The 24,661-nt window shown below is 57.7% G+C and overlaps 3 protein-coding genes across 14 annotated transcripts; 1 reads left to right on the top strand and 2 right to left on the bottom strand.

The window, feature by feature from the left end:
* The first annotated feature begins 133 nt into the window (after positions 1-133).
* On the top strand, positions 134-10,283 carry PCBP4 (poly(rC) binding protein 4). Of its 8 annotated transcripts, none has more exons than XM_073811174.1 (15): positions 134-311; positions 5,927-5,963; positions 6,344-6,488; positions 6,683-6,706; positions 6,829-6,861; positions 7,090-7,206; positions 7,435-7,566; positions 7,721-7,849; positions 8,097-8,171; positions 8,321-8,365; positions 8,441-8,504; positions 8,626-8,681; positions 8,771-8,940; positions 9,572-9,680; positions 10,090-10,283. In XM_073811174.1, exons 1-14 carry the CDS (start codon positions 212-214, stop codon positions 9,636-9,638), a joined length of 1,194 nt encoding a protein of 397 aa, XP_073667275.1. In that variant the 5' UTR covers positions 134-211; the 3' UTR covers positions 9,639-9,680; positions 10,090-10,283. The 8 variants fall into 8 exon arrangements, with proteins under 8 accessions (XP_073667275.1, XP_033720953.1, XP_073667273.1 ...); XM_073811172.1 differs by having other exon boundaries at positions 135-311; positions 9,375-9,680; XM_033865067.2 differs by having other exon boundaries at positions 135-311; positions 8,629-8,681; positions 9,572-10,283.
* On the bottom strand, positions 7,721-20,872 carry GPR62 (G protein-coupled receptor 62). 5 transcript variants are annotated; one of them, XM_073811179.1, is made up of 4 exons: positions 20,733-20,872; positions 13,914-14,053; positions 10,992-12,123; positions 7,721-7,857 (listed from the first exon to the last, which is right to left on the bottom strand). In XM_073811179.1, exon 3 carries the CDS (start codon positions 12,096-12,098, stop codon positions 11,007-11,009), a length of 1,092 nt encoding a protein of 363 aa, XP_073667280.1. In that variant the 5' UTR covers positions 12,099-12,123; positions 13,914-14,053; positions 20,733-20,872; the 3' UTR covers positions 7,721-7,857; positions 10,992-11,006. The 5 variants fall into 5 exon arrangements, with proteins under 5 accessions (XP_073667280.1, XP_033720967.1, XP_019803285.1 ...); XM_033865076.2 differs by lacking the exons at positions 7,721-7,857; positions 20,733-20,872 and adding exons at positions 18,417-18,521; positions 18,640-18,654 and having other exon boundaries at positions 10,283-12,123; XM_019947726.3 differs by lacking the exon at positions 7,721-7,857 and having other exon boundaries at positions 10,283-12,118.
* PARP3 (poly(ADP-ribose) polymerase family member 3) lies at positions 15,943-24,040 on the bottom strand. The gene is given in 13 exon segments (XM_033865083.2): positions 15,943-18,521; positions 18,963-19,118; positions 20,310-20,487; positions 20,733-20,819; positions 21,029-21,178; positions 21,416-21,642; positions 21,948-22,062; positions 22,064-22,096; positions 22,270-22,454; positions 22,694-22,823; positions 23,200-23,267; positions 23,270-23,377; positions 24,019-24,040. Coding segments are annotated over 12 exon segments (1,605 nt in total). The 5' UTR covers positions 23,376-23,377; positions 24,019-24,040; the 3' UTR covers positions 15,943-18,351.
* Between the last annotated feature and the right edge of the window lie 621 nt (positions 24,041-24,661).

Here is a 24,661-nt window from a genome sequence, read left to right as displayed (position 1 = left end):
CCGCCGCTCGGGGCGCACCGCGGCGCGCGGGGCGGGGCGGGCGGCTGCGGCACTGGGGCGGCTGGGGCGGGCCCGCCGCGCTGTAATCGGATCCGGGGAGGGGGCGGGGAGGGGCCGGGCCGGGCGGGCCGGGGGTGGGGGGGGGGGCGCGGAGCCGGGCTCCGGGCCGGCCGGGCTCCGCGCCTGTCAAACCCCTCATTGTTCGCAGCTGATGTCACTCGCAGTTGTGAGCGGCCGCCTCTCCCGGGGACAATGTGGGACTGAGCGGCCCAGCCGCCGCGCCGCCACCGCCGCAGGACAGCCCCAGCGAGGTAGGGCGCGGGCCGGGCGGGGCACCGCGGGCCGCGAAGTTTGGGGGTTCGGCCAGGGGCGGGGAGCCCGCGCCTGAGTCCACAGGCTGGGGTCGCGGGTTTGGGAGACTGGGAGACTGCGAGGAACACGTTCCCTGTCCCACACGGGCCCAGGCCTGCACAGGTGGGGGGCGCTGGTCTGCTAGAGGAGCCCCCAGTACCAGGGAGGGGTTTCCTGGACCTGAGACCCCAGATTTGAGGCCCTCATCCCACCTGCTGTTTCTGTCCTTTGGACCTGCTCTTCTCTCGACCTCCTGCCCTGGGTTCTGGTTCTGCTCCATCTCTGTCCCCATCTGACATTCCCCTGCAGTTCCTGGCTCAGCACACACCCCTTCCCATTCTCTGCAGTCCTTGAGGGCACCAGACACAGACCTCCAGGCCAGGGGTGTGTGGAAATGACAGTTGGGGGCTCGGAGTGGTCCCTTGTGCCCTGTGGCTCTTTAGCCCCTCAGCTCTGACCTAGCTTCTTAGCTGGAGTCCTGGGAGGTGCGGGGGCTCTGGCTAGTCACTTCAGCCTGGCCCTGGAGCCTGCTTCGCCAGGAGAGGGAGGTGCCTGCCTCCTCAGTCCCCTATCCCAGGCCCGCCATCTTGGGACCTGTAGCACCCAGTGCCCCGCCCGACTCCAGCACCCTGGGGAGTGGTCTTCAAGGGGATGCACCCAGGGCCAGGTGCATCCCCTCCTTCCAGAATGTGGGCTCTTAGTTCCCACCAAGCGCAGGATGGTCACCTTCACGCTGGACCAATAGAGCATGTGTCTCCAGGGGTTCCTCTTCTCCTACAAAGAGTTTTTAGACCCCCGGTGACTCCCCAGGACCTTAAACCTCAACTACAGCCTTCACTCTTTCCTGGGGTTACCCTCACTGCTTCAGAGCCAGCACCTGGGACCCTATCCTTTTCCCATCTGAAGGTCCCCTAGCCCCTCCGGGCCCTGGAACCCCCTCAACCTCCAAGGCGCCCCCATCCCAGCCCCCACCCCCCAGCCTTCATCAGCATGCAGGCTCAGGCTGCCCAAACACAAGGGGATTGTTCTTCTTGCATGCTCAGGGTGGGGGGCTGGGAGCAGGCGGCCCACACACCCTGGCAGGCCCAGGCCACAGGGAGGCTGGCTTTGCCCCGCCCTGTGTCCCCAGACAGGCTCTGCCCACTCTCCCTACTCCCATCACTGCCCCCCTCCAGCCTCCATCCCCATTGCCTAGTGGCGCTGACCTCTTGAGGAAAGAGCTCTGAGCTGCACAGGTGGACCCTGGGATTCTGCCAGCTCTGCCAGTTGCCTCTCATTCTCATGTAGCCTTACAGACAAGCCCCTTCCTCTCTGGGCCTCAGGTTCCCCTCTGATGAGGCCCTTCCAGCTATGACAGTCTGAGCCCGATTTTGTGAAACCTATGCCACACCACAGTTCTTCCTTCAGCCCCTTCACCATGGGGAAACCCACTCAGGGCCTCCAGAAGTCTCAAAGTGCAAATCCCCCACCCCAGTGATAATGCCTGGGGAGCCCCTAGACCCAGAGACACAGCAGGAGCAGGGGCTGGGGGTGCTAAGGAATGGGAACTGGGAACCCTGTCCAGGCAGATCCTGACTCTCGCGTGGGGCTGGTCCCCTGAGCCCTGGGTCTTCTCACCCCACTGTCACTGCTTCTCTGGGATTCTTAGCCCCATCGCTGGTCTCTTAATGCCTCTGGGCCCTGTGAGCCCTTTCTTCTCCCTGCACACTGAGACTGGTACTGGCTTCTGCCCTCCTGGAGGAGCTTCTGCCCTCCTGGAACTCTGTAGTGGAAATGCCCAAATGGGGCTTCTTTGTGTTGTAGGCATCTTGGAGGGGCAGAGAGGCCTGAGTGATAACATCTGACTTGGAAGGTTGGGGAGGGCTTCACAGAGGAGGCAGCATCTCAGAAGGATTTGGACAGAGTGGGGAGGATGGGCATTTCAAGCTAGGATCAGCCTGGGCAAAGGCCCAGAGGCCTGGTGGTGCTAGGCGTGTTTTGCAGTCTGGTGTGTGTGGGGGATGGGGTAGAGATGAGACAAGAGAAGTTGGCAGAGACCAGATCATGAAGGGCCTTGAGTGCCCATCTATGGGGATCAGGCTTTATTCATTGGGCATTGGGGAGCCAAGGATGGCTGTTGAGCAGCAAAGTGACCCAGTCTAGCATGGAGAATGGAAGCTAGAGACCTTTCTCAATTTGGTGAGACAGTGAGGGGATGTGTACCAGTGCATGGGGCTGTACCATGAAGTTGCACCCTTTCTCCTGGACTCCAGTCTGGGCCTGGGCCTGCCTTGGTTTCCCTTGGCTGTGAGGACTCTTGAGGGGTTGCCTAATGATGCTCTAAGGAGGCTGTAGCATTTCTGGCACCAGCCAGCTTGTCAGAGCTTCCCGTCTCTGCCTAGTACTGAGTCTACAGGACAGTTCTAGGTCAAGGAAGCAGAGGCTGGAGCTCATAGACCCCAGGCTGCTCCCCTCCAGGCCCCTCCTCCCCCAACTCTCCCATAAAGTAGGTATGAATGGCCATCCTGGGAGGCTGTAAGGCTGAGAGGCTGGGCATATGGATCCAAGGATGCTGTGGCAATTCTTCTGGAGGCCTAGTTAATCAGAAAGGGTGAGCATGCCCAGAGAAATGGGCAGGGGAGTCAGGATCCCGCAGTGCTGATCCCCTCCGGCCCCAGGGTCCACTCCCCCCACCCCATCCCCACCATGCCCTGCTTCGCCTGATGCCCTGAGCCATTCTCCAGCATCACTGGGTGTGGCCAGCATGGCTGCTTTTGGAGAGGAATAGAAGGAGGCTGTTAGGTTGGGGACCGTTGGGGGATGTAAGGTGGGGGATGAACTTGGAGACTGGACTCTTCTCTCTTTCCAGCCCAGGTGGGTCTACAAGCCCTAGTTGGTCCAGACACTCTAGCTATTAGAGCCAAGGGAATCCCCCAAGGGGCGGGCCAGTCCACTTGAGTTGCTTGGCCCCAGGAGCCTTCCCCTCCCCCGGATTGTTCATGCTCCAGAACAAAGCCAGGGTGGACACTTGATCCCTGCGTGTGGGGGGGAGCTGGCTAAGCCCCCGGCCCTTTGATTGGGCAGCTGTCATGAGAGAGAGACAGCTGGGGGGGAGGGGCAGGAAGGGGCAGCCGCCATTGCTTACACAGCTGTCACCCCCCCCCCCCCCCGCCCCCTCCAGCTTGAGTGGCAGGAAGCCAGAGACAGAAGGAGTGGGCACTGGATCTGGGGAGGGGGTCTGGGGAGAAGAAGGGAACGCCCGAGGTCAGAGGCCTGGTCTGAGCTTGGTATGTCCTGCCAGGGAGCCCTGCTGACCAGAGGGGGCTGGGTACCCCCAGAGGTGAGCTGGAGGTCAGTGTGGCATGACGCGTGGCTGCCATGTGGGTGGCCCAGCAGGGACCTAGGGCCCACCAAGCTGGAGCAGCAAGCAACTCCCTAGAGCCCCTGTAAGGGTAGAAGGGGAGCCAATATGCCTAGTAGGGCTGCTTGTCCTTAGGGCTCCTAGGAGAATAATTAGAGAGACCTGTATCAAGACCCCTTGTTCTCCCCTAAAGAGAGGAAAGACCTTGAGGGTCTATCAAAACAGGAAGGACACAGAGAGACCAGCCACTCCCCTCCCCCACCCCCTTCCTGCAAACACACACACACACATAGCACAGGCAGGTAAACTGAGGTCTAGGTCAGGTGCAGGCCTGGCCAAGGTCACCCATTGAATTTGGGGCAGTGGGGCTCTGCTGTAAACCCAGGTATCTTTTTCAGGGCAGGAGCCCTAGTTCTGGCCACATCCCAACCCTTCTGCCCTATTTTCCCAGGAGCCTTTGCCCACAAAAGTTGATGTGCAAATGGTATGGGGACAATGTCGGGCCTCCCATTGGTTACCACCCCAAAGAGGTCCCTGAGCCCCAGAAAGTTCCGGAGCTTAAGATGTGGCTCTGGACAAGTACAGTCCTTTCCAAACACAACCCATGTCTACCAACCAAGCAGGGGTCTGAGAGACTACTAAAGCCTGCTCCCCACCTTTGAAGAGCTGCCCCTGTCCCCCCTGGAAGAGGACAGACAGACCCAGACAGGACAGCCAGACAGAGGAGGCCCTCACACTAGCAGGCAGGGCCCTGCTAGTCCCACCAGGCCCCACCTCTCTGTGACCTTGGGCAGGTTACAGACCCTCTCTAGGCACCAGGCTCCCCTTCTGTTTGGTGAATTCATCTGTTCAGATAACCAGCGTGTTCTGAGTAACTTCTCCAGCCTGGCTCTGGGAACACAAGGAGAGGGTGGCAGCCTTGGCTCCTGCTCTAAGGGGCTCCCGGGCTGGCCAGGGCAACAGAAACTAAGCACGTCATCACGAGTGCTTTGCTGGGGGAACTGCCGGCAGCTGGGGGAATGTTAGCAAGGGCAGCCAGCATGAGGCTGGCCAGGATGCTCACAGAGCACAGGCCCTGCATCCACTGTTGACCTCTGACCTCTGGAGAGCCGATGGACAGAACTCAAGCGGAGGGAGGAGCAGGTGCTGGGGAGGCAACAGTTACTGGGTGTTTGGGGAGTCAGGGTTGTCACCCCCATGGTACAGATGAAGAAATAAAGATCTCAGGCCATACAGTGGCTTCCAGAGACAGCCAGGCTGGGAGCCCCACCTCGCCTCCTCCATGCCCACGCTCAGGCTAGCAAGGGGGGTTCTGAAGAGGGCATTGAACAGAGCTCCACACCCTTGACCCTCGAGTCAGGATAGGGCAGGGGGCTGAGGAGGAAGGTGCCCAGGGGTCTCTGGGGTGCTCGAGCCCAGCACACTCATCCCCCCCACCCTTCCCAGGCAGTAGGAATTCATAGGGTTAGGGCTTGTTCTTGGCTCAGACTTGGCACCAGTTGGTCCCCTCCCTGTTTTCCTGCTCAGGTTCTGGTTCCCCGGTGAGCTTCCCATCAAGGCAGAGCCTTGGCGGGCGGCAGCCGCTGGAGGAGAGGGATTTCCAAGCAGGATTAAGGTTCAGGATTAAGTTGGGGCATGAAAAGGGGTCGGGTGGGGAGGGCTGGCGGCTGGGCTAATCCCAGCAGCTAATCTCCAGCTCCTCCTTCTTCCATCAGTTAACGGCCTTGACATTCCCCAGCCCCCCAATCCCTTTCTTACCCATCACCCAGTTCCAAGGGGGAAGCAGTCCCTCCATTTTACGGGTGAGAACACCGAGACTCAAGAGTCCAAGTGATTTGTTTCTGGTACAGTAGAAAGTGCTCCAAGCTGGGAACACGGCCAGCCTGGACACTTCTAACCTCCTCAGCACATAGGAGAGGGCTCAGAAAACCACCGTGCACACGGCTGGTCCCCAGACCCCACCGCCACCCCCACCCCCAGTGCTGAATGAACCTCGCTCACAGCTGTCCGCAGGAGCCTCTGCTTTAGTGACTTCTAGGGGACGGATGCAGCCCACCCTCCTGGAGCCTCACTACCTTCACTTCTGCCCACCTTTCAAGACCTCCCATGGCTCCCGTGGCTGCTCCGGCTCCCTCTCCAGCTGCTCCTCCAGGCTCTAGCCAGCAGGGTCTCTGGTCCCTGGGCGCAAGTGCCTCCCATTTGAAGTAACGTTTCGATTTTAACCCAACCTTCAAGGGCCAATCGACAACGGTCCCCTCTTCCAAGAGGTCAGGTAGGAGGCTCCCTCTCTGGACTCCCATAGTTAATTCTCCTGACGTACGAGGGGAAGGGAAGGATACTTGTGGAAACTGGGTGCCTATCACATATGCACCTATCTCCTTTTAATTCTCATAACTCTGGGGACTGGATTGGGTATCCCCTTCTTACAGATGGGAAGCTGAGGCTCAGAAGGGTTAAATATGTCAGCCAGGCTTACACAGCTAGTGAGCTGCACACAGCAAACTGGTCAATGTGACACTTGAAACTTGTGGTCCACGCTGTCTCTCTGCTCTGGAAGTTTATCTAGCTTGGCTCTGGGGTTCCCATGTAAGGGCAAGGGACCTGAAAGAAAGCTGAGCTCTTCTCTAACCCATCTCCCACTGCCCCCCGCAGAGCCGGCCAGGCCACAGCGTGGACGCACTCCCAGGCGGCCTCGGCCCCAGCCCCGCCTGACAGGATGAGCGGCTCAGATGCGGGGCTGGAGGAGGAGCCAGAGCTCAGCATCACCCTCACACTGCGGATGCTGATGCATGGGAAAGTAAGTGCTTGTGGGGGAGTGCTTCGCTGTGGCTCAGGAGGGGGCAAAGTGCAAGGCGAGGCAAGACCTGGTCCTCCGGGAGGGAGTTTGATCTTGGGTATCCTGTCTCCTGCAGAGCCCCTGCCTGAAGTAGGGGCAAGCGCTGGCCCTGGGGTACTGGTACCCTGCTGACTCCACTCTTGTCTTGTTTGCAGGAAGTGGGCAGCATAATTGGGAAGGTAGGTACCTCGTTCTGTTCTGTATGTCCCCTTCAACCTGAGACCTCAGTCCAGGAAAGGAATCAACGGCTGCTTGGCCTAAGAGCCATTCTCTATTTTGCCTTCTATTTTGTCTCCTGCAGAAAGGAGAGACTGTAAAGCGAATCCGGGAACAGGTGAGGACGGAGTTTGGGAGAGGAGCCCAGGGCACCTGGTTTGGAGGGGAGGGGAGATGCCTGCTTCACCTTGTCCCTGAATCCACCATCTGGGATGACCAGTGAGTGCCCCTAGAATGTGGCTGTTTCCAGCCTTGGCTGGGGCCTGGTGAGTGGAGGGGCAGGCAAGTTCTTGGCCAGGAAGCAGAGAAGGAGCCCCGTTGCCTGGCGCTTGTCCTGCACCCACAGAGTAGCGCCCGGATCACCATCTCTGAGGGCTCCTGCCCTGAGCGCATCACCACCATCACCGGATCTACAGCAGCCGTCTTCCATGCAGTCTCCATGATTGCCTTCAAGCTGGATGAGGTCTGTGGCTGTCTGAGGGGCTGGGGGCCACAGGTGGTTCCCCGGGAGGAACAGGACTCTGACTCCACAGAATGGCTACGGGTGGGACAGAAGGCCAAGCTGAGGACAGGGTTCTCTCATTGGAGTGGGACGCGGGCAGGCTTCCCTCCTTCATCCCCCAGCAAGAAGGTGCTCCAGGGGAGGGGGAGCAGTAGGGGCATGCACAGCCAACCCAGTCTTCCTGCCCAGGACCTCTGTGCTGCTCCTGCAAACGGGGGGAATGTCTCCAGACCTCCAGTGACCCTGCGCCTTGTCATCCCTGCAAGCCAGTGTGGCTCGCTGATTGGGAAGGCTGGCACCAAGATCAAGGAGATCCGAGAGGTGAGGGGAAGGGGTACCACCCCAAGAGAGTCTTACCCTTCAGTTTCGAGGGGAGACCTGGGCTTACAGCTTCCTGTCCTGTGGGGAGCTCCGAGCCTAGGCATGCTCTGGGTTATGGGAGTAGCTGAAAGTGGCCCCCGTTCTCTGCTTGCAGACTACAGGTGCCCAGGTGCAGGTGGCAGGGGACCTGCTCCCCAACTCCACAGAGCGTGCTGTCACCGTCTCTGGGGTGCCTGATGCCATCATCTTGTGTGTGCGCCAGATCTGTGCTGTCATCCTGGAGGTGCTGCCCTGGGGCAGGGAGAGAGGGCAGGGGATGGGCCCTGGGCCTGCCTTGTCAGGCCCTCAAGTCCCACGTGACACCAGGTGGGGATAGAGTGGGGCTGCAGGGATGGATGTGAGAAGCTCCAGGATATCGGGCTGCATTTACCTGGGGGTTATAGAGAGGGCCTTGAGAACACAGGGCCCTTGGGGAGGTCAGGGGGGGCCTGAGAAGGTCCTGATAGAGCCTCCCCTTTTGTGCCTTCCAGTCCCCACCCAAAGGAGCCACTATCCCATATCATCCAAGCCTCTCCTTAGGTACTGTCCTTCTCTCCACCAACCAGGTGAGGGGGAACAGCAGGAGGGGTGGGATGTGTTACCGGGGAAGGGGATGGAAGAAGGAATTGGAGGTCCAGGGAGAGGTGGGGAGGGGTGACTCTGGCCAAACTGCCCTGATCACAGTAACCCCCTTTTACCCACTTTGTCCCCACAGGGCTTCTCCGTCCAGGGTCAGTATGGGGCTGTGACCTCAGCTGAGGTGAGTGACCGCAGCCCAAGGCACCCCTTCCTGAACTGAGCCTCCTCTGACTCCTGACCCTTCTTCTTGGCACAGGTCACCAAGCTCCAGCAGCTCTCGGGCCACGCAGTCCCCTTCGCCTCACCCAGCATGGTGCCAGGTGAGCAGTCCCTGCAGAAGGAAGCAGGGGCAGATCCCAAGGGGCCAGGTAGCCCCTCTGGAAAGGACATGGGGAGGCAGCAAAGGTCCAGACTCATGCCCAATCCCTCTTCTCCCCGCAGCAGGACTGGATCCTGGCACACAGACCAGCTCACAGGAGTTCTTGGTTCCCAACGACGTGAGCACGGGATGGGGTAGTTTGAGGGTGGGTAGGGGGGCCTGGGGCGTCTGGGCCTCACCTAGGGTTGAATTCCACCCTCTCTCCAGCTGATTGGCTGCGTGATTGGGCGCCAGGGCAGCAAGATCAGTGAGATCCGGCAGATGTCAGGGGCACATATCAAGATCGGGAACCAAGCAGAGGGCGCTGGTGAGCGGCACGTGACCATCACTGGTTCACCAGTGTCCATCGCCCTGGCCCAGTACCTCATCACTGCCTGGTGAGTATGGGGTGGGGTATCACAGGTCATGGGACTTTTGTGCCTGAGAAAGGCACAGGTCGGGTGGGGAGAGCTGACCTCCCTTCTCCTGGGCCTGTCCTCTGCCTCCCCTAACCTTGCCACACTTGTTCAGTGTTGCCCCATCTTCCCCATACATCTGTCCCCCATGTCCTGTTTCTCCAAGCCTGTCTCTTTTCCCTGGGTCTTCGGCCTCCCCATTTCTCCCCTTACCCAATGCTATATTTACTTGTCCTTTCTTCCCGTCCGCGCTCTTCCAACCTTTCCCATCTTCTCCTCAAACACACCCACCTCAGGTCATTGTTCTCAAGTCCTCTCTATTTTTCATCTAATCTTACCCCTTATATTTGCCCTCATTGCCTCCTTTCTCACCCCCGACCTTCCCCTTCATCTTCCCTCTCTATCCCTCTTTCCAGTCTAGAAACGGCCAAGTCTACCTCTGGGGGGACACCCGGCTCGGCCCCCACAGACCTGCCTGCCCCCTTCTCGCCACCCCTGACGGCCCTGCCCACCGCTCCCCCAGGCCTGCTGGGCACGCCCTATGCCATCTCCCTCTCCAACTTCATCGGCCTCAAGCCTGTACCCTTCTTGGCTCTACCACCTGCCTCCCCAGGGCCACCGCCGGGCTTGGCGGCCTACACTGCCAAGATGGCAGCGGCCAATGGGAGCAAGAAAGCTGAGCGGCAGAAATTCTCCCCCTACTGAGGCCAGCTGAGGCACAGGCACGGGAGCAGGCAGGACTGCCGGCAGGGGGCTGCCTCCACTATCTGCCCAAGGAGACTCCACCCGGGGAGGGGGGGGGGGGGGCGGTCCCAAACGCCGCTAATGCCCAGATGCATGGTTGCACCCCCCCCCCCCACCCTGCCCCGGTCTGTGGGAGTTCCTGCTCTCGGAGTGGGGGCTGTTTTTGGCCCAGGGTTCTGGGAGCTGCAGCAGCCCCAGGGTAGGGGTCTTGATCCCCTCTAGCTCTGTGCTTGGATGCAGGGAGCATCCTAAGTGCCCCCACTTTGCGGGGGTCACTCATGCACTCCCCATCCCTCAGGGCTTCCCTGCCTCCTGTCCCCCTGTGGGGATCAGGGAGGAGGCCTGGGGGCGGCTGGGGGCCATGCTTCTCTCCCCACCTCCCTGCAGATTCCTGCTGCTTCCACTGATACCCTTTTGACTGGAATGGACTGGCTGGGCTTGGCAGAGGGCAGCCCGAAGAGGGGGCACTGCCAGGCAGCTGGGGGAGTGGCATGGGGGCAGGGGCCGAGTTCTCAGCAGCAGACACTCTGTACAGTTTTTTCAATTCCTGTTTTTGAATAAATATTCTGAGAGACCAGGAAGCTGTGAAACACTGTGGGTATTGGCAAAACCTCCAGAAAACGGGTGTAGCTGAGACCCCAGAGGACCCCCATCTGTGACTCCATCAGCCCCAGCTGGGCCTCGGCCCCTTCCACATGCCAGTTCTGGGGCTTCAGGGCTCTTTGGGGGGTCATGTTGTCCAGCCTCCTGCCTCTGGCACCAAAGCGATCCAGTTGTTTTCTGGGCATTTTTAGAAGCTGATGGAGGAGTTCCAGTAGTTTTGTCCAGCCTCTCCTTGGTGCAGATGTGCAGGAGGTCTTTCTGAATGTCCCTTCACTGGTTCCTCCTGCTGTGGCTGTAACCCAGACCCTGCCCTACCTGGCCCATTCCCTTTGGCTGTGAGCCATTAGGGCCTTCTGTGATCCTGCCCACCTCTGCTTCTTCCTTGGCCTGGGGATCACCCATGAGTGTCCAGATCACCCAAGCTGGAGAAGCCCTTAGAGATGGTCCAGGGTACAGATGGGAAAACTGATACCTAGTGAAGGGTAGGTCTGTGTACAAGGCCATGCAGAGTTGGGCCCAGAACTCAGGATTCCTAGCTCCCAGAAGCCTCTGGGCCTCACTTGGCTGCAGGTCCCCTTTCTCCCATTCCAGAGCCAGAAGTGCAGGCAGGCTACCTGCCATAAGCTGTGCTGGAGGCTGGATGGGCCCTTTGTGATACCACCCTGCTTTCTCCAGTCCCGGCTCACCTTGGGAGACATCTCTCACGTGGCCTCTGGCATGCTCAGGCTCTCCCTTCCTGCCAAATCCCGGGCTTGTTCTGGTGCCTCAGAAGGGCCTAGGACAGGGCCCTCTGGAGGTCTATGGAGGTGCTGCAGGAGGGCCCGCGGGTGCCAGGCCCGCGAAGTGCAGGACCGCGGGGGCCGGGGTAGCGCTCGTCGGGCGAGACGGCCCAGCGTCCGGCGTACAGGGCGCTGCAGCAGGCCGTACAGGAAGGGGTGAGCCGCGAAGGCCGTGTAGGCTACCCAGGTGACGGCCGCCTCGGCCGCGGCGGCCTGGGCAGCGGGCGCTAAGCACGCACAGCCGTAAGGCAGCCAGCAGGCTGCGAACTGGCCCACGGCCAGCGCCGGGGCCAGGGCTGCTTTGCCCCAGGGCGGGCGAGGCCGAAGGGGCGGCAAAATGGAGAGGCGGCTGTCCAGAGAGTCGGAGCGCGGCCGGGACCCGCGCGCGGGCCGCGGGGGCCGCAGGGCAGCGCGGCGCGCCACGAGGAAGATGCCGCCGTACGCTCCGAGCAGCAGGAGGGCGGGCAGCGCGAAGGCCAGCAGCGCCCAGAGCGGCCGGAAGGGCTCGAGGCCCCCTGCCAGGACAGAGCAGCGAGCCGGGGCAGGGGGCGGTGCGGGCGGCGGCCCGAGCAAGGAGAGCGCGCCCAGCAGCCCCGCCGCCGCCCACACGGCGGTGAGCACGAGGGTGGGCGGAGGCCGCGCGCCGGGCCGCAGCGGGTGCACTATGAGGCGGTAGCGCGCCAGGCCGAGCGCCGCCACGCCGAGCGTACAGGCGGGCAGCAGCGCCGCCGAGAGGAAGCGTGCCGCGCGGCAGGGCGCGGGGCCCAGGCGCACGCGGCCCAGCCCCGGCGGCGGAGCGGCCAGCAGGCCCAGCGGCATGATGGAGCCGGCAGCCAGCAGGTCCACTACGCACAGGTGCACGAGGTAGAGCGCGTCGCGTAGTCCCGGCGTGCGCAGCACCACAACCAGCAGTGCGCCGTTGCCCAGCAGTGCTGCCGCCTCCACGACAGCCGCCAGGATCAACCCCATCGAGGCTGCGACTTCTGGTGCGTTCAGCCCTGTGGCGTTGGCCATTCGTGCCCTCAGGCTTCACCCTGTGCTGGGATGCAGAGAGCGAAATGGAGCTTCCCCCGCCTGCCCCTCGCCACCCCCGGCCCCATTCCCATCACCCGTCCGTTGCTCCTCTAGCCTCTCACCTCACAGGCTGCCCAGGTGCTGGCTCAGACACCCAGGCTGCCATTCTCTTGGGGGCTTGGCCGGCCCCATGGAAGTGTGCAAGGCTGGGACTGTGGTTCTCTCCTCCACCCCAGCAACTCAGCCCCTGCTGGAGATGGTACTGGCTGTCACTTTGATGCTGCCCTTTGGAGATACACAGAGCTGGCAAGGGAGGGGCAGGGCCTGGCACCGGCCCCCTGGGTCCTAGCAGCTGCCAGCTGGAGGCTGAAGGCTGTGCTGTGGAAGTGCTGTGGGTGCTTCGGGAGGGGGGCCCAGAGCAGGCACAGGCTGGAGTGAGACTCAGGACATTAGAGTGTGGGCTTTGGAGTCAGCCACATCCTATTCTGCCTTTTCCCGGGGTGGGAAGTGCTGCCCCCCACATCTGCTGTCTTCCGCCATCCCCATCAGTGGGGTTAATCGGATCATTCAGCCTTTGTACTGAGGGGAAACTGAGGTACCAGTGAGACAAGAGCTGGAGCTGGGAGACCCCTAGGTACCCTCTCGTCCTCAGTAGGGCTAGTTCTCTAGGTAAAGTGAGGGGAAAAGCACAGGACTTGGCACATAGTAGGTTGCTTAGCTGGTATTAGCTTGGCACAGAATAGGTGCTTCAAGACACTGTGGAATTAATGAGAGGAACCCTTAGGGAGCAACTGCTGTTTGTTTTGTTTTGTTTTTGCTGTTAGGAAACAAGTCCCCTTCTGCTAAGCATACTCTGAGTTTTCTTTAGGAAGCCACCTCTCCGCAACTCAGGACATGTGGTTTGGGTGAGCAAGACCCTCACCTTTCATATCACATTCCTGACTAGGCATGAAACCCAGTCCTGGCCAGTCAGTGTGTTGCACCCCCCACCACCAAGGTATTGGCTCAGGGAAAGCCATGTGACTCCAATGGGGCATATGCCCCCCAGGTGGTGTCACCCAGTCCCATAGCAAAACCCCATGTATACCTTGATGGCTTGCCTTTGTGTCTGAAGCTCCTTCCTCTCCCTTGAACCCCAGTCTTCAACATCACCCCCAGTACAGGGTCAACTGGGCATCTCAAAAGTCCTATGCCCCAAAACAGGACTTGACTTATGACCCCCCACCCCAAACTGCTCCAGAGAGTCTTCCCCCATTAGTAAATGCCATCTCAGAAGTTTCCATTGACACCTCCGTTTCCTCCACGCACCACATCCAATCCATCGTGTCTGAATCCAGCCATTTCTCACCACCACTACCATGCTCCCAGCCACTATCACCCCTCACCTGGACCATTTCAGATCTGTCCTGGCCTCCGCTTCTGCACCTTGTGCTGGTCATTTGTCTGTTTGCCCTTAGATCCATTCCCATCTTTCACAGCACTGCTCTGCCTTCTAAGAAACTGATTTCCCAGGCTCCTTTGTCATTTGGTTTTTGGGTAAATTCAGCCAATGGAAGTTACCAGCCGAAAGCTGGAGGGTGGCAGGAGGGAAGAAGCCAGGGTATCTTCCCTTTCATGCTCAGCCTGGATCTACCTCTGGATCTGCCTCTGTGGAGGACATTCTCTCTCCATAGCCCTGGCTCCCTTCAGGCAGTCCCCTCTGGGGTTCTGGTGCCTGCTGGGTGACCCTGGCCTCTGGGCATTGGAATACCATCATTCGTCCAGCCTAAGAGTGGTAGCAACTTCCTGCTGTTGCTAATCCCAGGGTTGACTTACCAGCCCCTTTGGTAGTTCAATTCCTTCCCTGTATCAAATTCCTCTTGTCTGGAATACATAGAGTGATTTCTCTTTTGTTGATTGGATCTTGACTGACACCATAGATCCACTCTCTACACAGCTGGCTGAAGTGGATCCCTCTAAAGACAAATGAGATCAGGTCATGATCCTGCACTCATCCTTCCAAGAACTTCCCATCATCAAAATAGAATCTCACCTCCTCTTTGCTGAGATGGCCTTCTCCCCACCTCTCTGACCTCACCTGCCTCCTCCTTGCCTCCCATACTTCCAGCCGTACAGTCTTCATGCTTGTCCTCCCACATGTCAAACTGGTTTCCACCTCAGGATCTTTGCATGTGCTGTTTCCTCTGTCAGAACACCCTTGCCCCAGGTCTCTCCATGGCTTGCTTCCTCACCTAATTCAGGTCTCTGCCTTCAATGACCATCTTTTCTAAAACTGTTCCACTTTCCCATCACTACTCCTTTAACCCTGCTTTATTTTTCTTTCTGGTACTTTTCCTACCTGATATTGTATTTCATATCTATGCACATACTTGTTTAGATCCTGTTTTATTAGAATGCAAGCCCCTTGAGAGCAGGGACCTTGTCTGTGTCTTGCTTGTTCCTGTGCCCCTAGAACCCCTCATAGGCACGCAGTCCGCATCAGCACAGATCTGGGTGGCAGACAACAGGGCATGAACCTCTGGATTTGAGTCACCTGTTGCTGGAATTCGAAGGGCCCCGGTCCAATTCTCTATTATTCAGATGAGAAAACTGGTGCTCAGAGAGGGAAGGAATGTGTTCTGGATTACACAGCCAAGTTATACCTGGAAACCAGGTCGCCTGCTTCCTAAGCTCTGTCCACACAGGCACCACTTCCTGTACTTGACCACAACTTGAATGTGGGCATTTGCCTCCAGGAGGTGAAGCTGGCTTCTTGAGGTCTTGGTTCAGAAGAAGGAGAGAGCATTGGCTTTCTCACTGCCCAGTTAGGCCTGCAGGCCTGGGGCAGCCTCCAAGCCACCAAGGTCTGGGGAGGGCTCAGCAGGGCCAGGTGGGAAAGCAAATGAGAACAGGCGACTGGAGAAGGCAATAGGGAGGGATGGGGACTATGGTGGGTTGGAGAGTGCATGCTCCCTGCAAAATCATTCAACTAAATTAGCAATTAAAACACTTTGGGAGGGACTTCCCTGGTGGTGCAGTGGTTAGGAATCTGCCTGCCAATGCAGGGGACACGGGTTCGAGCCCTGGTCTGGGAAGATCCCACATGCCGTGAAGCAACTAAGCCCATGTGCCCACAAATACTGAGCCTGCGCTCTAGAGCCCATGAGCCACAACAACTAACTACTGACCCCACATGCCACAACTACTGAAGCCCGCGCGCCTAGAGCCCATGCTTCGCAACGAGAAGCCACCACAGTGAGGGGCACGCATGCTGCAACGAAGAGTAGCCCCCACTCGCTGCAACTAGAGAAAGCCCGCGCGCAGCAACAAAGACCCAATGCAGCCAAAAATTAATTAAATAAATAAAAACAAAACAAGGGCTTCTCTGGTGGTGCAGTGGTTGAGAATCCGCCTGCCATTGCAGGGGATATAGGTTCAAGCCCTGGTCCAGGAAGATCCCACATGCTGTGAAGCAACTAAGCCCATGTGCCACAACTACTGAGTCCGCACACCACAACTACTGAGCCTGTGTGCCACAACTACCGAAGCCCGCATGCCTAGAGCCCGTGCTCCACAACAAGAGAAGCCACCGCAACGAGAAGCCCGCTCACCACAACGAAAAGTAGCCCCCGCTCACCGCAACTAAAGAAAGCCCGCGTGCAGCAATGAAGACCCAATGCAGCCAAAAATAAATAAATAAAATAAATAAATTTATTAAAAACAAAAAAAACACTTTGCGACCTCCCTGGCGGTCCAGTGGTTAAGACTACATGCTTCCACTGCAGGGGGTGTGGGTTTGATCCCTGGCTGGGGAAGATCCTGCATGCCGCGCGGCCAAAAAAAAAAAACCACACACACAAAACACTTTGTAGTTCGTCTGTTTTTGTTTTTTGTTTTTTTTCCAAAGAAATGCAGGAAGGATAAACCAGAAACTACAGCAGGTGGGTGGGCATGGAGTGAGAGGGCTAGGAGGACACTCTTCTGAGCATAGATTTGGATAGATTGGACTTTTGAGGACCATGTTAATGCTCTACATGTTGAAAAAAATAAATCAACAAAGATGAGAAAAACCCTAAAAGTGAATATAAATAGAAGCAAATGAACCTACCAGCATTTCAAATGAATAGTATAACCACACTGAAGGGAAATAAATAACTAATCCAAGTAACATTTGAACCTGTGTTCAAATTGTTGCTTTGACCATTGACCCTCAGTCTAAAGACAAAAAGATAATCTTGAATGATTCAGTAAATCTTGAGCTCTAATTAGAAAGTTTGTTTTTCACAATGGTATTGGGTGTAGCAATTCTGAAACTGCTTTTTGTGTGGGATTGAGCAAATAAGTAAATATACTGATGTTGATGAGAACCAAAGTTCTGACAGTTGGAGAAGGGAGTAAAATCATGGATATGGGGAAGAATGGAGAGACCATATGGTGTTGGATTGGAATTGGAGAAACAGACACAGATAGATGTGTTTATTTACATATACATATTTCCTAGCCCTCTCTGCTACTGGGACTGAAAAGCAATGACACCCAGTACCAAAGAGCATACCTACTGCCCAGATCTTGGATTCTAAATACCGTTTCCTGCTCTAGGGAACCAGGGCTCCTTGGAGAAATGGCTGATTCTAGGTTTGTGCAAGATGAGCCTGGAACATCGTGTGATACCAGAACATAAGGAAGTGCTCATAAAATGATGTAGACACAGGAGTCAGCTTAAAGGACCTTCTGCTGGCCAAAGCTGGGACAATTTGAGGATCAAAATAATAACAGTAATGGATTATAACCCATTGCATAAAATAGGAACCCACAAATCCATACTGATAATAAACAAAGGGGGCTATTATTAATAAATATAGAAGAAATGATGGAATTAAATTATTTAACTATCATTTGCAACCATCTTAGCAAAAATTGATTCAAGTCATCGATTTCAGGTAAAAATCATCATTGGATTTTAAAGCTAGTGGGTGAAAGTTGATGAGGAATGGAACATTTACACCTCAAAATATTTCCCCACAGATTACTGATTAATTAAAAATGGGGGAAATGGTAACTTCCCAGTGGAGAAACCTGGTGGACACGACCTTGAGCAACCAAATTTACATCACCAAGAATGGGACATGTCCCTCCTGATACAGTGCACCGAGGACACAGCATTCATGTAATGTTCCTGCCCAAACTGCAATGCCTGAATCTAATCACTGCAAAACATCAGACAAACCCGAACTGAGAGACAGTCTAAAACAACTGGCCTGTACTCTTCAGTAGTGTCAAGAGTGTCTAAGTTATGAAGGAAAAAAAAAAAGGCTGAAGAATGGTTTCAGATGAAAGGAGACCAAAGAGACACGACAACTAAATGTGGTGTGTGACACTGCACTGGACCCTGACCTGCTGTCTAGCATCTGCACCCCTTGTTTGTGGACAGGGTAGCCTGGGGTGATAACTAGCATTCTTTCATGACAGCAGGGCTGCACCCCTTGCAGATATTCTCAATTCATTTATGATATTCACATAGAAGACACACATGGGTGTTTGGTGCCAAGACACAAGGAATGCTTGATTTGCCTGGCCACGTCTGGGCTAAAGGACAGAATCACCAGGTGGGTCCCCACATGACCAACAGTTCTGAGTTGATGGGGACGGTCCCTTTTGGAGGCTCAATGATCAGAGGAGGCCAGTCGTTGCAGTGACCAATGTAGACTGACCAGGGTGGGTGGGAGTGTGTGTACAACCCACGTCCTCCGTGTGAGTGGTCACTCCCTGGAGTGGGGCTGGAACTGCTATGTGGTGTGGTGGGTCACTGTGGAAAGCAAGAAGGCCCAGGCCTGGTGCAGCTTTGGCACAGGCAGAGGTCAGGGGGGTGAGCCAATACAATGTGCACTTGCCTGTGCATGTCTGAAGTTCAGCCCACCTCGGTGATCACGCCTCTCTCGGATGGACAGTCTGGGCCAGGGTGGATGGCCCGGGGGGTTGTGGGACCCGCCCACTCTCAGCCTGTGCCCCTCTAACTACACAGGCTTGAATAGGCTGCTGTATCCGTGTCCCAGTAATAATGCCAATCCATCACACCCATCACCTTAGGAGACGAGACTGAGGCCACAGCCATGCCAGGACCACAAGGATTAGAGGGAGAGGGGATCACTGTCTGGACACAGGAGGGAGATTTGAGAGCAAGAAGGGGTGATATGGGGGCACCAGGGATGGGAGGAAGATTGAGGATGATGGTCTAGCTCCTGGCGGTGGACGGGAGGCGGGTCGGGCAGACAGCTCAGAGGCGAACCTCCAGCAGGTAGCATAGGCGGCACTGACTCTCCTGGTAGATGAGATACTCACTCTGGAAGAAGCTGGAGCTGCTGAACTCTGGGCAGGGCATGGGCTGGCCCTGGGGCACCACCACTTGCTGGCCATCCAGCTCTAGCTTGGTGTCCTGGGTTGGAACTGCAGGGCACAGCAAGGGCCATGAATGACCCAAGGGTCACTGGTCCTTGGCTTTACCGGTAAGTCCTACCCCCTGTGCTCTCTACTTCTACCACAGGGAGTGCCCACTCATTCCCACCTTGCCAAACTCCAAACCGCTGCATAGGCTGGGCCTTCTGCCTGGAATCTCCTCCCCCATTTCTCTGCCTGGGAAATGCCTGCTCATCTTTCAATGCTCAGTCAATGACACCTCTTCTTTGAAGCTCTCCTGGATGCCCAGGAAAGATTTGTTGAATCAGTGAATGTTTGTTGAATGATAAAGTGAATGACTGCATTGAAGAATCCTGCTTCTTTTCGTCCTTCCTCACAAGCCCCTTCCTTGCTCACCTCCTCCCTGAAAGCATCCTGCTCTATCTCAGCCTCACCTCTATCCTTAGGCCTGTCCAGCTTCATGGGATTCACCTGGCTCTGTGTGGCCACGGGTAATGACACTGTCGAAGCCAGGGGGGTGCTGCTTCAAGCTGGGCTCATAGACGGTGATGCGGTACTCTCTGCGCACTGCCACCTCACCCAGGAACATGTAGCCAATGTCATGGGCCCCGCAGGACATGCCAGTAACTGGGGGACACAGGGAGGCTCAGGGTAGGCAGACCGGCTCTCTGCCTGACTCCCTGGGCTCCTCTCTGCTGCACTGTTATCTCCTTTGGCTTTGCTGCCCCGGCCCAGAAAAGTACCCATCTTTCTTCCATCCTTCCTCCAACCATTTCTCCAGGCCCCTTGTCCTGGCTGTGCTCCCTCCCCACTCTCTCCTCCATTGCTCAACTCCCAGAGTCCAGGCGTCTGCCACCCTCACCAAGGTCAGTAATGGCCTTCCAGTGACCATATCTGGGGTGGGGGCTTTTCAGGCCTGCTCTGCTGATTTTGCCACGGCATCCTTCACCCTCTACCCTGAGACCCCCTTGCAATGCTCTCCTGAGGCCACCCTCCACTTCTTCTTAGGCTCCTCTGCCCTCCTAGTGGACGCCTTGGCCTTGAGCAACCTTCAGCTCCATCTGCACTTGGGTGAATCCTCCGACCTTGGTCTCTTGAGTGGCGGAGGGCAGTGGTCTCCAATAATGAGGTCAACCTGGGCTGAGAAGCCAGTAGGGGCAGGTCACCTCAGTGAGGACACCCCTGGACAGAAACTTGGGGGTCATTAGAGACACCCTCGACCCTTTCCCACAATGCTGCCCATCCCACCTCCCACATACTCCTCTCATGGATTCTCTCCTCCGCCTCCATTGCCCTGGGCTGGGGGCCCATCACATTTGGCCTGGATGGGAACACAGCCTTCCTGCAGCCTCTGGCCTTTGCCACCCTCCCAACGGCTGCAGCCACGTTCAACTGTACTCCCCATCACTTTCTGAATAAGGCTCGCTTGATCCTCCTGGGCCCCCAAGCCCCACACCCACACTAGGCATTTGCTCTAAGCTTTGTCATCAGGCCGTGCCTGGAGGTGCTGACCTGCCGCAGCCTCCCAGGCTTCGTGCCACTCCTTGGCTGCTTTACCTTGAAGGCTCCTCTTTCACCCCCTCCCAGGTCAGGTTGGCACACTCATCCCATCTGCATCGCCTTCTCCAGGAAGCTGTCGCTGACCAGCAGATGCCTCCTTTGAGTCCCCCAACCCCCAGGATGCCCCACAGAGCTCTCTAGTCAGTAACTATCCAAGGGGTCCTCTCCTGGATCCACTGCAGGTGGGACAAGTAATGGGCCCCATGCTCCTTAGTGTCCCCATACCCACTCAGGGCTTGGCTCTGAGGGACACCTCACCATAGCCATCTGACTTGCTGTTCTCCGAGGCAAAGTAGATGCCTTTGCCAACACGGCCACCAGAATGTGGCCTGATGCGAAGCCCACTGGTGAGGATGGCGGCCACCACAGCCACGTTGGTGCCATGCCACAGTAGCTTCCGATTACCCAGCTTGTCATGGGCCTGGAACTGATCTCCCTAGGGGGGGAGATGGGAACCAGGAGAGTCATGCCACCCAAGCTCAGGTGTTTCTATCTGCCATCAGAGGGTATGACCAAGGCCAAGGGTTCCCTAGTCACTCACATACTCATGCACACATGCACAAGACCTAGGCCTGGTGGAAACTGGTCAGAGTTTCTCAGCCAACTCGCTAAAGGGAAGATAAGCCAAGATCATCTCCCTAAGGGACAAGGTAGTGATGGTGGGGAGGGAATCTTCCTCACCTCCCCTTCTCGGTTCACTGTCCAACTATGTTGAAGAGCAGGGCAACTGTACTTGCTGCCAGTCTTTTCCAAGCAGGGATGTATCACCTGCGGGGAGAGAAGAAACTGGGTGCCAAGAGCAAGAAATGTATGGACTAACCTCCACTTGTCCCCTGCAGTTCCAGAGCTCTCCTCAGGCCCTGGAGACACAGCGAGAGAAGGCCCTAGGAAAGGGATTCTTCTGGGCACCTGGAGGGCAGACAGGCAAGGGGCCAGTGCCCACTGCTAGCTCGGCTCCTCTGTGGGGACCGGCCCACCTTGTACTCAGGCACCTTTGGGTCCAGCAGCTGGAGCTGGCACTTGAGGAGCTGGTAATCTCGGTCCAGTGGGTGTGGCACCTCCTCCACTTTCTTTGTCTCCTCGGGGGCTGCCTGCAGGGTCTGGGCCAGCTCGATGTCTGCCAGCACCTAAGGGGATGGGCACTGGCAGCTTGTGTGTCCCCTTGACCCTGGGCCTCCCCTCCGCCTCCCACATAAATAGGACCATGGCCACCCCACCTTATTCAGCCCCACCCCATCTATCTGTCTGTCCTTCCCCTCCCTGTCCTTCGGCCTGCCCATCGCAGTCGATCTATCTGTCCCCCATCTCCCTTGCCCCATCTATCTGTTTGGTAACCCCACTGCCTGCAACCTGCCAACCCTCACCAGCAGCATATCCTTCTTGGGCTGCAGAAGTTCCGGGGAGTTGATGGGTGGGGGCTGGCTACAGCCGAAGTTGTGGGGAATGATGGTGTAGAAGTGGGAGGACAGCTCCTCCAGGCTGAGACCACGACCTGCGGGGGCTTTCAGGGCCGCCTCCACTGCCTCCAAGGCCTCCAAACCCCGGGAAATCTGCTGCTTGCTCAACTTCCCCAGTGGCATCTTCTTCACATCTGGGGGGATGGGGAGAGTGGGGAGTCAGGCCCACAGCCCTGCCACCCCCAGACCCCTGCTACCCTTCCTGGCTCCTCCCCCCTCACCCAGGTTCATGATAGCCATGGCATTCTTTTTTTTTTTTTTTTTTTTTTGCGGTATGCGGGTCTCTCACTGTTGTGGCCTCTCCCGTTGCGGGGCACAGGCTCCGGACGCGCAGGCTCAGCGGCCATGGCTCACGGGCCCAGCCACTCCGTGGCATGTGGGATCTTCCTGGACCAGGGCACGAACCTGTGTCCCCTGCATAGGCAGGCGGACTCTCAACCACTGCGCCACCAGGGAAGCCCAGCCATGGCATTCTTGAACATGTCCTTGCTGAAGATGTTGGTGATGAGCTTCTGTGTGGCTGCGTCCAGGGAGCAGGGCTGCACTTGCTGAACCACGAACTACGGTCCTCACTGGGCCTCCGTCTACCTAGGGGTAGAGGGCCCACCTGGGCAGGAGCAGCTGGGCAGGGCACCTGCACCTAGAGCAGGGCCTGGCCAGACCGAGGCCAGAGAGGAAGGCCTGTGCCTGAGAGTATACAGCTGGGCAGTGGCTGTCCCTTCCCTCGGCCCAGGCCCACCCTCCCTCTCTGGCCACTTCACCTTCACCATGGCTTCCTGGGCCTCATCCTCTCTCTGTACTTCGATAAGTGTATACTTGCTGGGGTGGGCCACAAAGTGGTCCCGCTCTGCCCAGCTGTTCTTGGTCTTGTCCCGAAACTTCTTTTCAAAGTCCTTCTGTGCATCCTCCAGTGACATGAAGCGGCTAAGTTGTGACTGGCCCACCTCTCCCGGCAAGCAACAGCTTTCAGAGGTGTGCCTACCACAGTGCCCGCCGTAAATGTTTGCTGGCCTCTACTGTGCAGGCCCTGTGCCGAGCGCCCCTGGATGTCAGAGGTGGGGCAGGGCACAGTCAGAGGCTGTGGCCTTTTGGCCTGAGTAAGCTGTGGGGACCCCGGGAAGCAGGGGCCATGCGTTGAGCAGGGATAGGTGGGGAGGATGCGGGCACAGGGTGGGTGAGTGGTACTCACCACGCGACCCCAGCGGTTCCAGCAGATAAAGCAGTCACCTTCTTCCAGCAGCTGGATGATGTAGAACTTGTTTTTGTTGCTCCCAGTGTTGGTCTGGTTCAGGGTACAGTCGTAGTCTTCATGCACCTGTGGCCAGAGTGGGTGCGTGGAGGGCAGGCTGGCTCCGGCCGCCCCTGAGTGGGATGGGGTACCTGGCTGCACGCTGACAGGAATCACACTGCACTGGGGTGTCAGAGGAGGCCCTGTCTGGGAACCCTGCCTTAAGTGTCGTTGGGGGAAGACTGAGCAGCTCAGGGGCCTGTCCTGGGGTCTGAAGAGCAGACATGACCCACCTGGATCTGATGGGATATAGCCCTGCCTGACCTTTGGAGTCTTGGAAGAACACAGTTTACTTGGGAGCCTTGAGCTATTTAGCCAGAGCCAAGGGGGAGGGGAGGAGGTCTGAGTGTACTTGTACCCAAGAGGGAGCAGGCACTGGGACTGGCTGGGGACTACAGCTTACCTGGGTCCTAGGGTTGCAGCTGAGTGGGCACAGGGGGTCCACTTAGGCTATGCGCTTCTCTGTGGGTGGAGGGCCTCGGCAGTGGAGCGGAAACTGTCCTCCTCTTGTGCCCCCTGACGCCCCTTCTTCTTCTCAGGACCCTCACGCTGTACCTGGGGCTTGCGCTTTGGAGCCATGGCTGTTCTAGGGCACAGAGGGGGTACTCAGGCATCCGTGACATTTGCGTCCCACCTGGCTGGCACAGCACTAACTTGCCCCACCCTGAGATTGCCCTTTGGTGACCTCCCTCTGCCTCCATTTCCCCACTCCCGGTCCCTGACCAAAACCGGCTCTCTGCACCCCAGATACACCCCTTTCTCCAGTCACCAGGGCCAGGCCAGGCCCCTGTCCAGTCTGCCCAGTCTGGCCAAGGAAGAGGGGCTCTCCACCCTCTATGGCTCTTTTGTGTGTTCTGAGGTTGAAGGGAAAGTGAAAGGAGAATCTGCCCCCTCCCATTTCTGGGCTCCTCTCCCCAGAGCACTCTCTGCTCCTCCCCCATCTCAGCTAACTTGGACCTGGCATGGTTGCTGGGCTGAGTCACCCCAGCTATGGAGGAGAGTGGGCAGTGGCTCCCGGGGGGCTAGCACTCCTAAGGCCAGATCTGTCTCTCCAAAGATTAGGACCCAATAGCGCAGAAACCCTTCCCAGCAGGTTCAAGAGTTCTGGGGTGCCAGCCTCCGTCCCAGACCAGTGGCATTGAACTGCCAGAGGGCAAGGGTCAGTCACACCCGCCCTGCCCTGCCCTGTGGAGGGCTGTGGGAGAGGCCATAGAGCACTCACCTAAGAGAAGCAGGGACCTGGGAGAGGTTGTGGCCACCAGGTCAGTAACTCCCAGGCAGTCCTAGTTCTAACAACCTCTCGTAAGCCTTAGGGGAGCAGGGAAGAAGTGGGTGTGGGTAGGATTCCAGCTATTTGGCCACCAGTCTGGTGAGTCAGAGGCTGGGCAGGACGAGGCGGGCAGGCAGCCTGTCCCATGGATGGGTGGACACTTGATCCGGACACAGCCAAGGCCCAGGGGACTGACGCGCCCTTAGAGCTGCTCATCTGGCCTGAGGCATGCAATACGTATCCACCGGTTGTCCAGTGACCTTGGCCCCAGGTGCGGGCATTGCCTTCTCCCGGGGGCTGCCGGATCCCTCTCCCCCGCCCCGGTTATTTGGAGTCAGACTCTCTCACCCTGGCCCCCGCCCCTGACGGGGACGAGTCACGTTCCAGGAAAAGGAATCCCGCGTCTCTGGCGCCCCCCAGCGTCCATTGAGAGCAAACACAGAGACGGTGTCGGGGTCCGACCCCTCTTCATACGTCAGTCAGCGGCAGGGCGCACGCGCCGCAGCCGTTGGCCGGAAGCGCCAGGGAGAGGCTTGCTTCCTACTGGAGCCGGGCGCGGGAGCCTATAGGAGTTCTAGGAGGCGTGGCCACAGAC

This window comes from Tursiops truncatus, chromosome 10, assembly GCF_011762595.2.
Source record: "Tursiops truncatus isolate mTurTru1 chromosome 10, mTurTru1.mat.Y, whole genome shotgun sequence".
NCBI classification, from domain to species: Eukaryota; Metazoa; Chordata; class Mammalia; order Artiodactyla; family Delphinidae; genus Tursiops; species Tursiops truncatus.
Note: the sequence above shows the minus strand (reverse complement) of the source record. Positions and strands in the feature narration are given on the sequence as shown.

Excerpts from the sequence above, each read along its gene's own strand:
- PCBP4 (XM_073811172.1), top strand. The coding sequence starts at position 212 with ATGTCACTCGCAGTTGTGAGCGGCCGCCTCTCCCGGGGACAATGTGGG. Across the intron at positions 8,172-8,320 it reads TCCTTCTCTCCACCAACCAG|GGCTTCTCCGTCCAGGGTCA; the intron begins GTGAGGGGGAAC and ends TTGTCCCCACAG. Across the intron at positions 8,682-8,770 it reads AGTTCTTGGTTCCCAACGAC|CTGATTGGCTGCGTGATTGG; the intron begins GTGAGCACGGGA and ends CCCTCTCTCCAG.
- GPR62 (XM_073811179.1), bottom strand. The coding sequence starts at position 12,098 with ATGGCCAACGCCACAGGGCTGAACGCACCAGAAGTCGCAGCCTCGATG.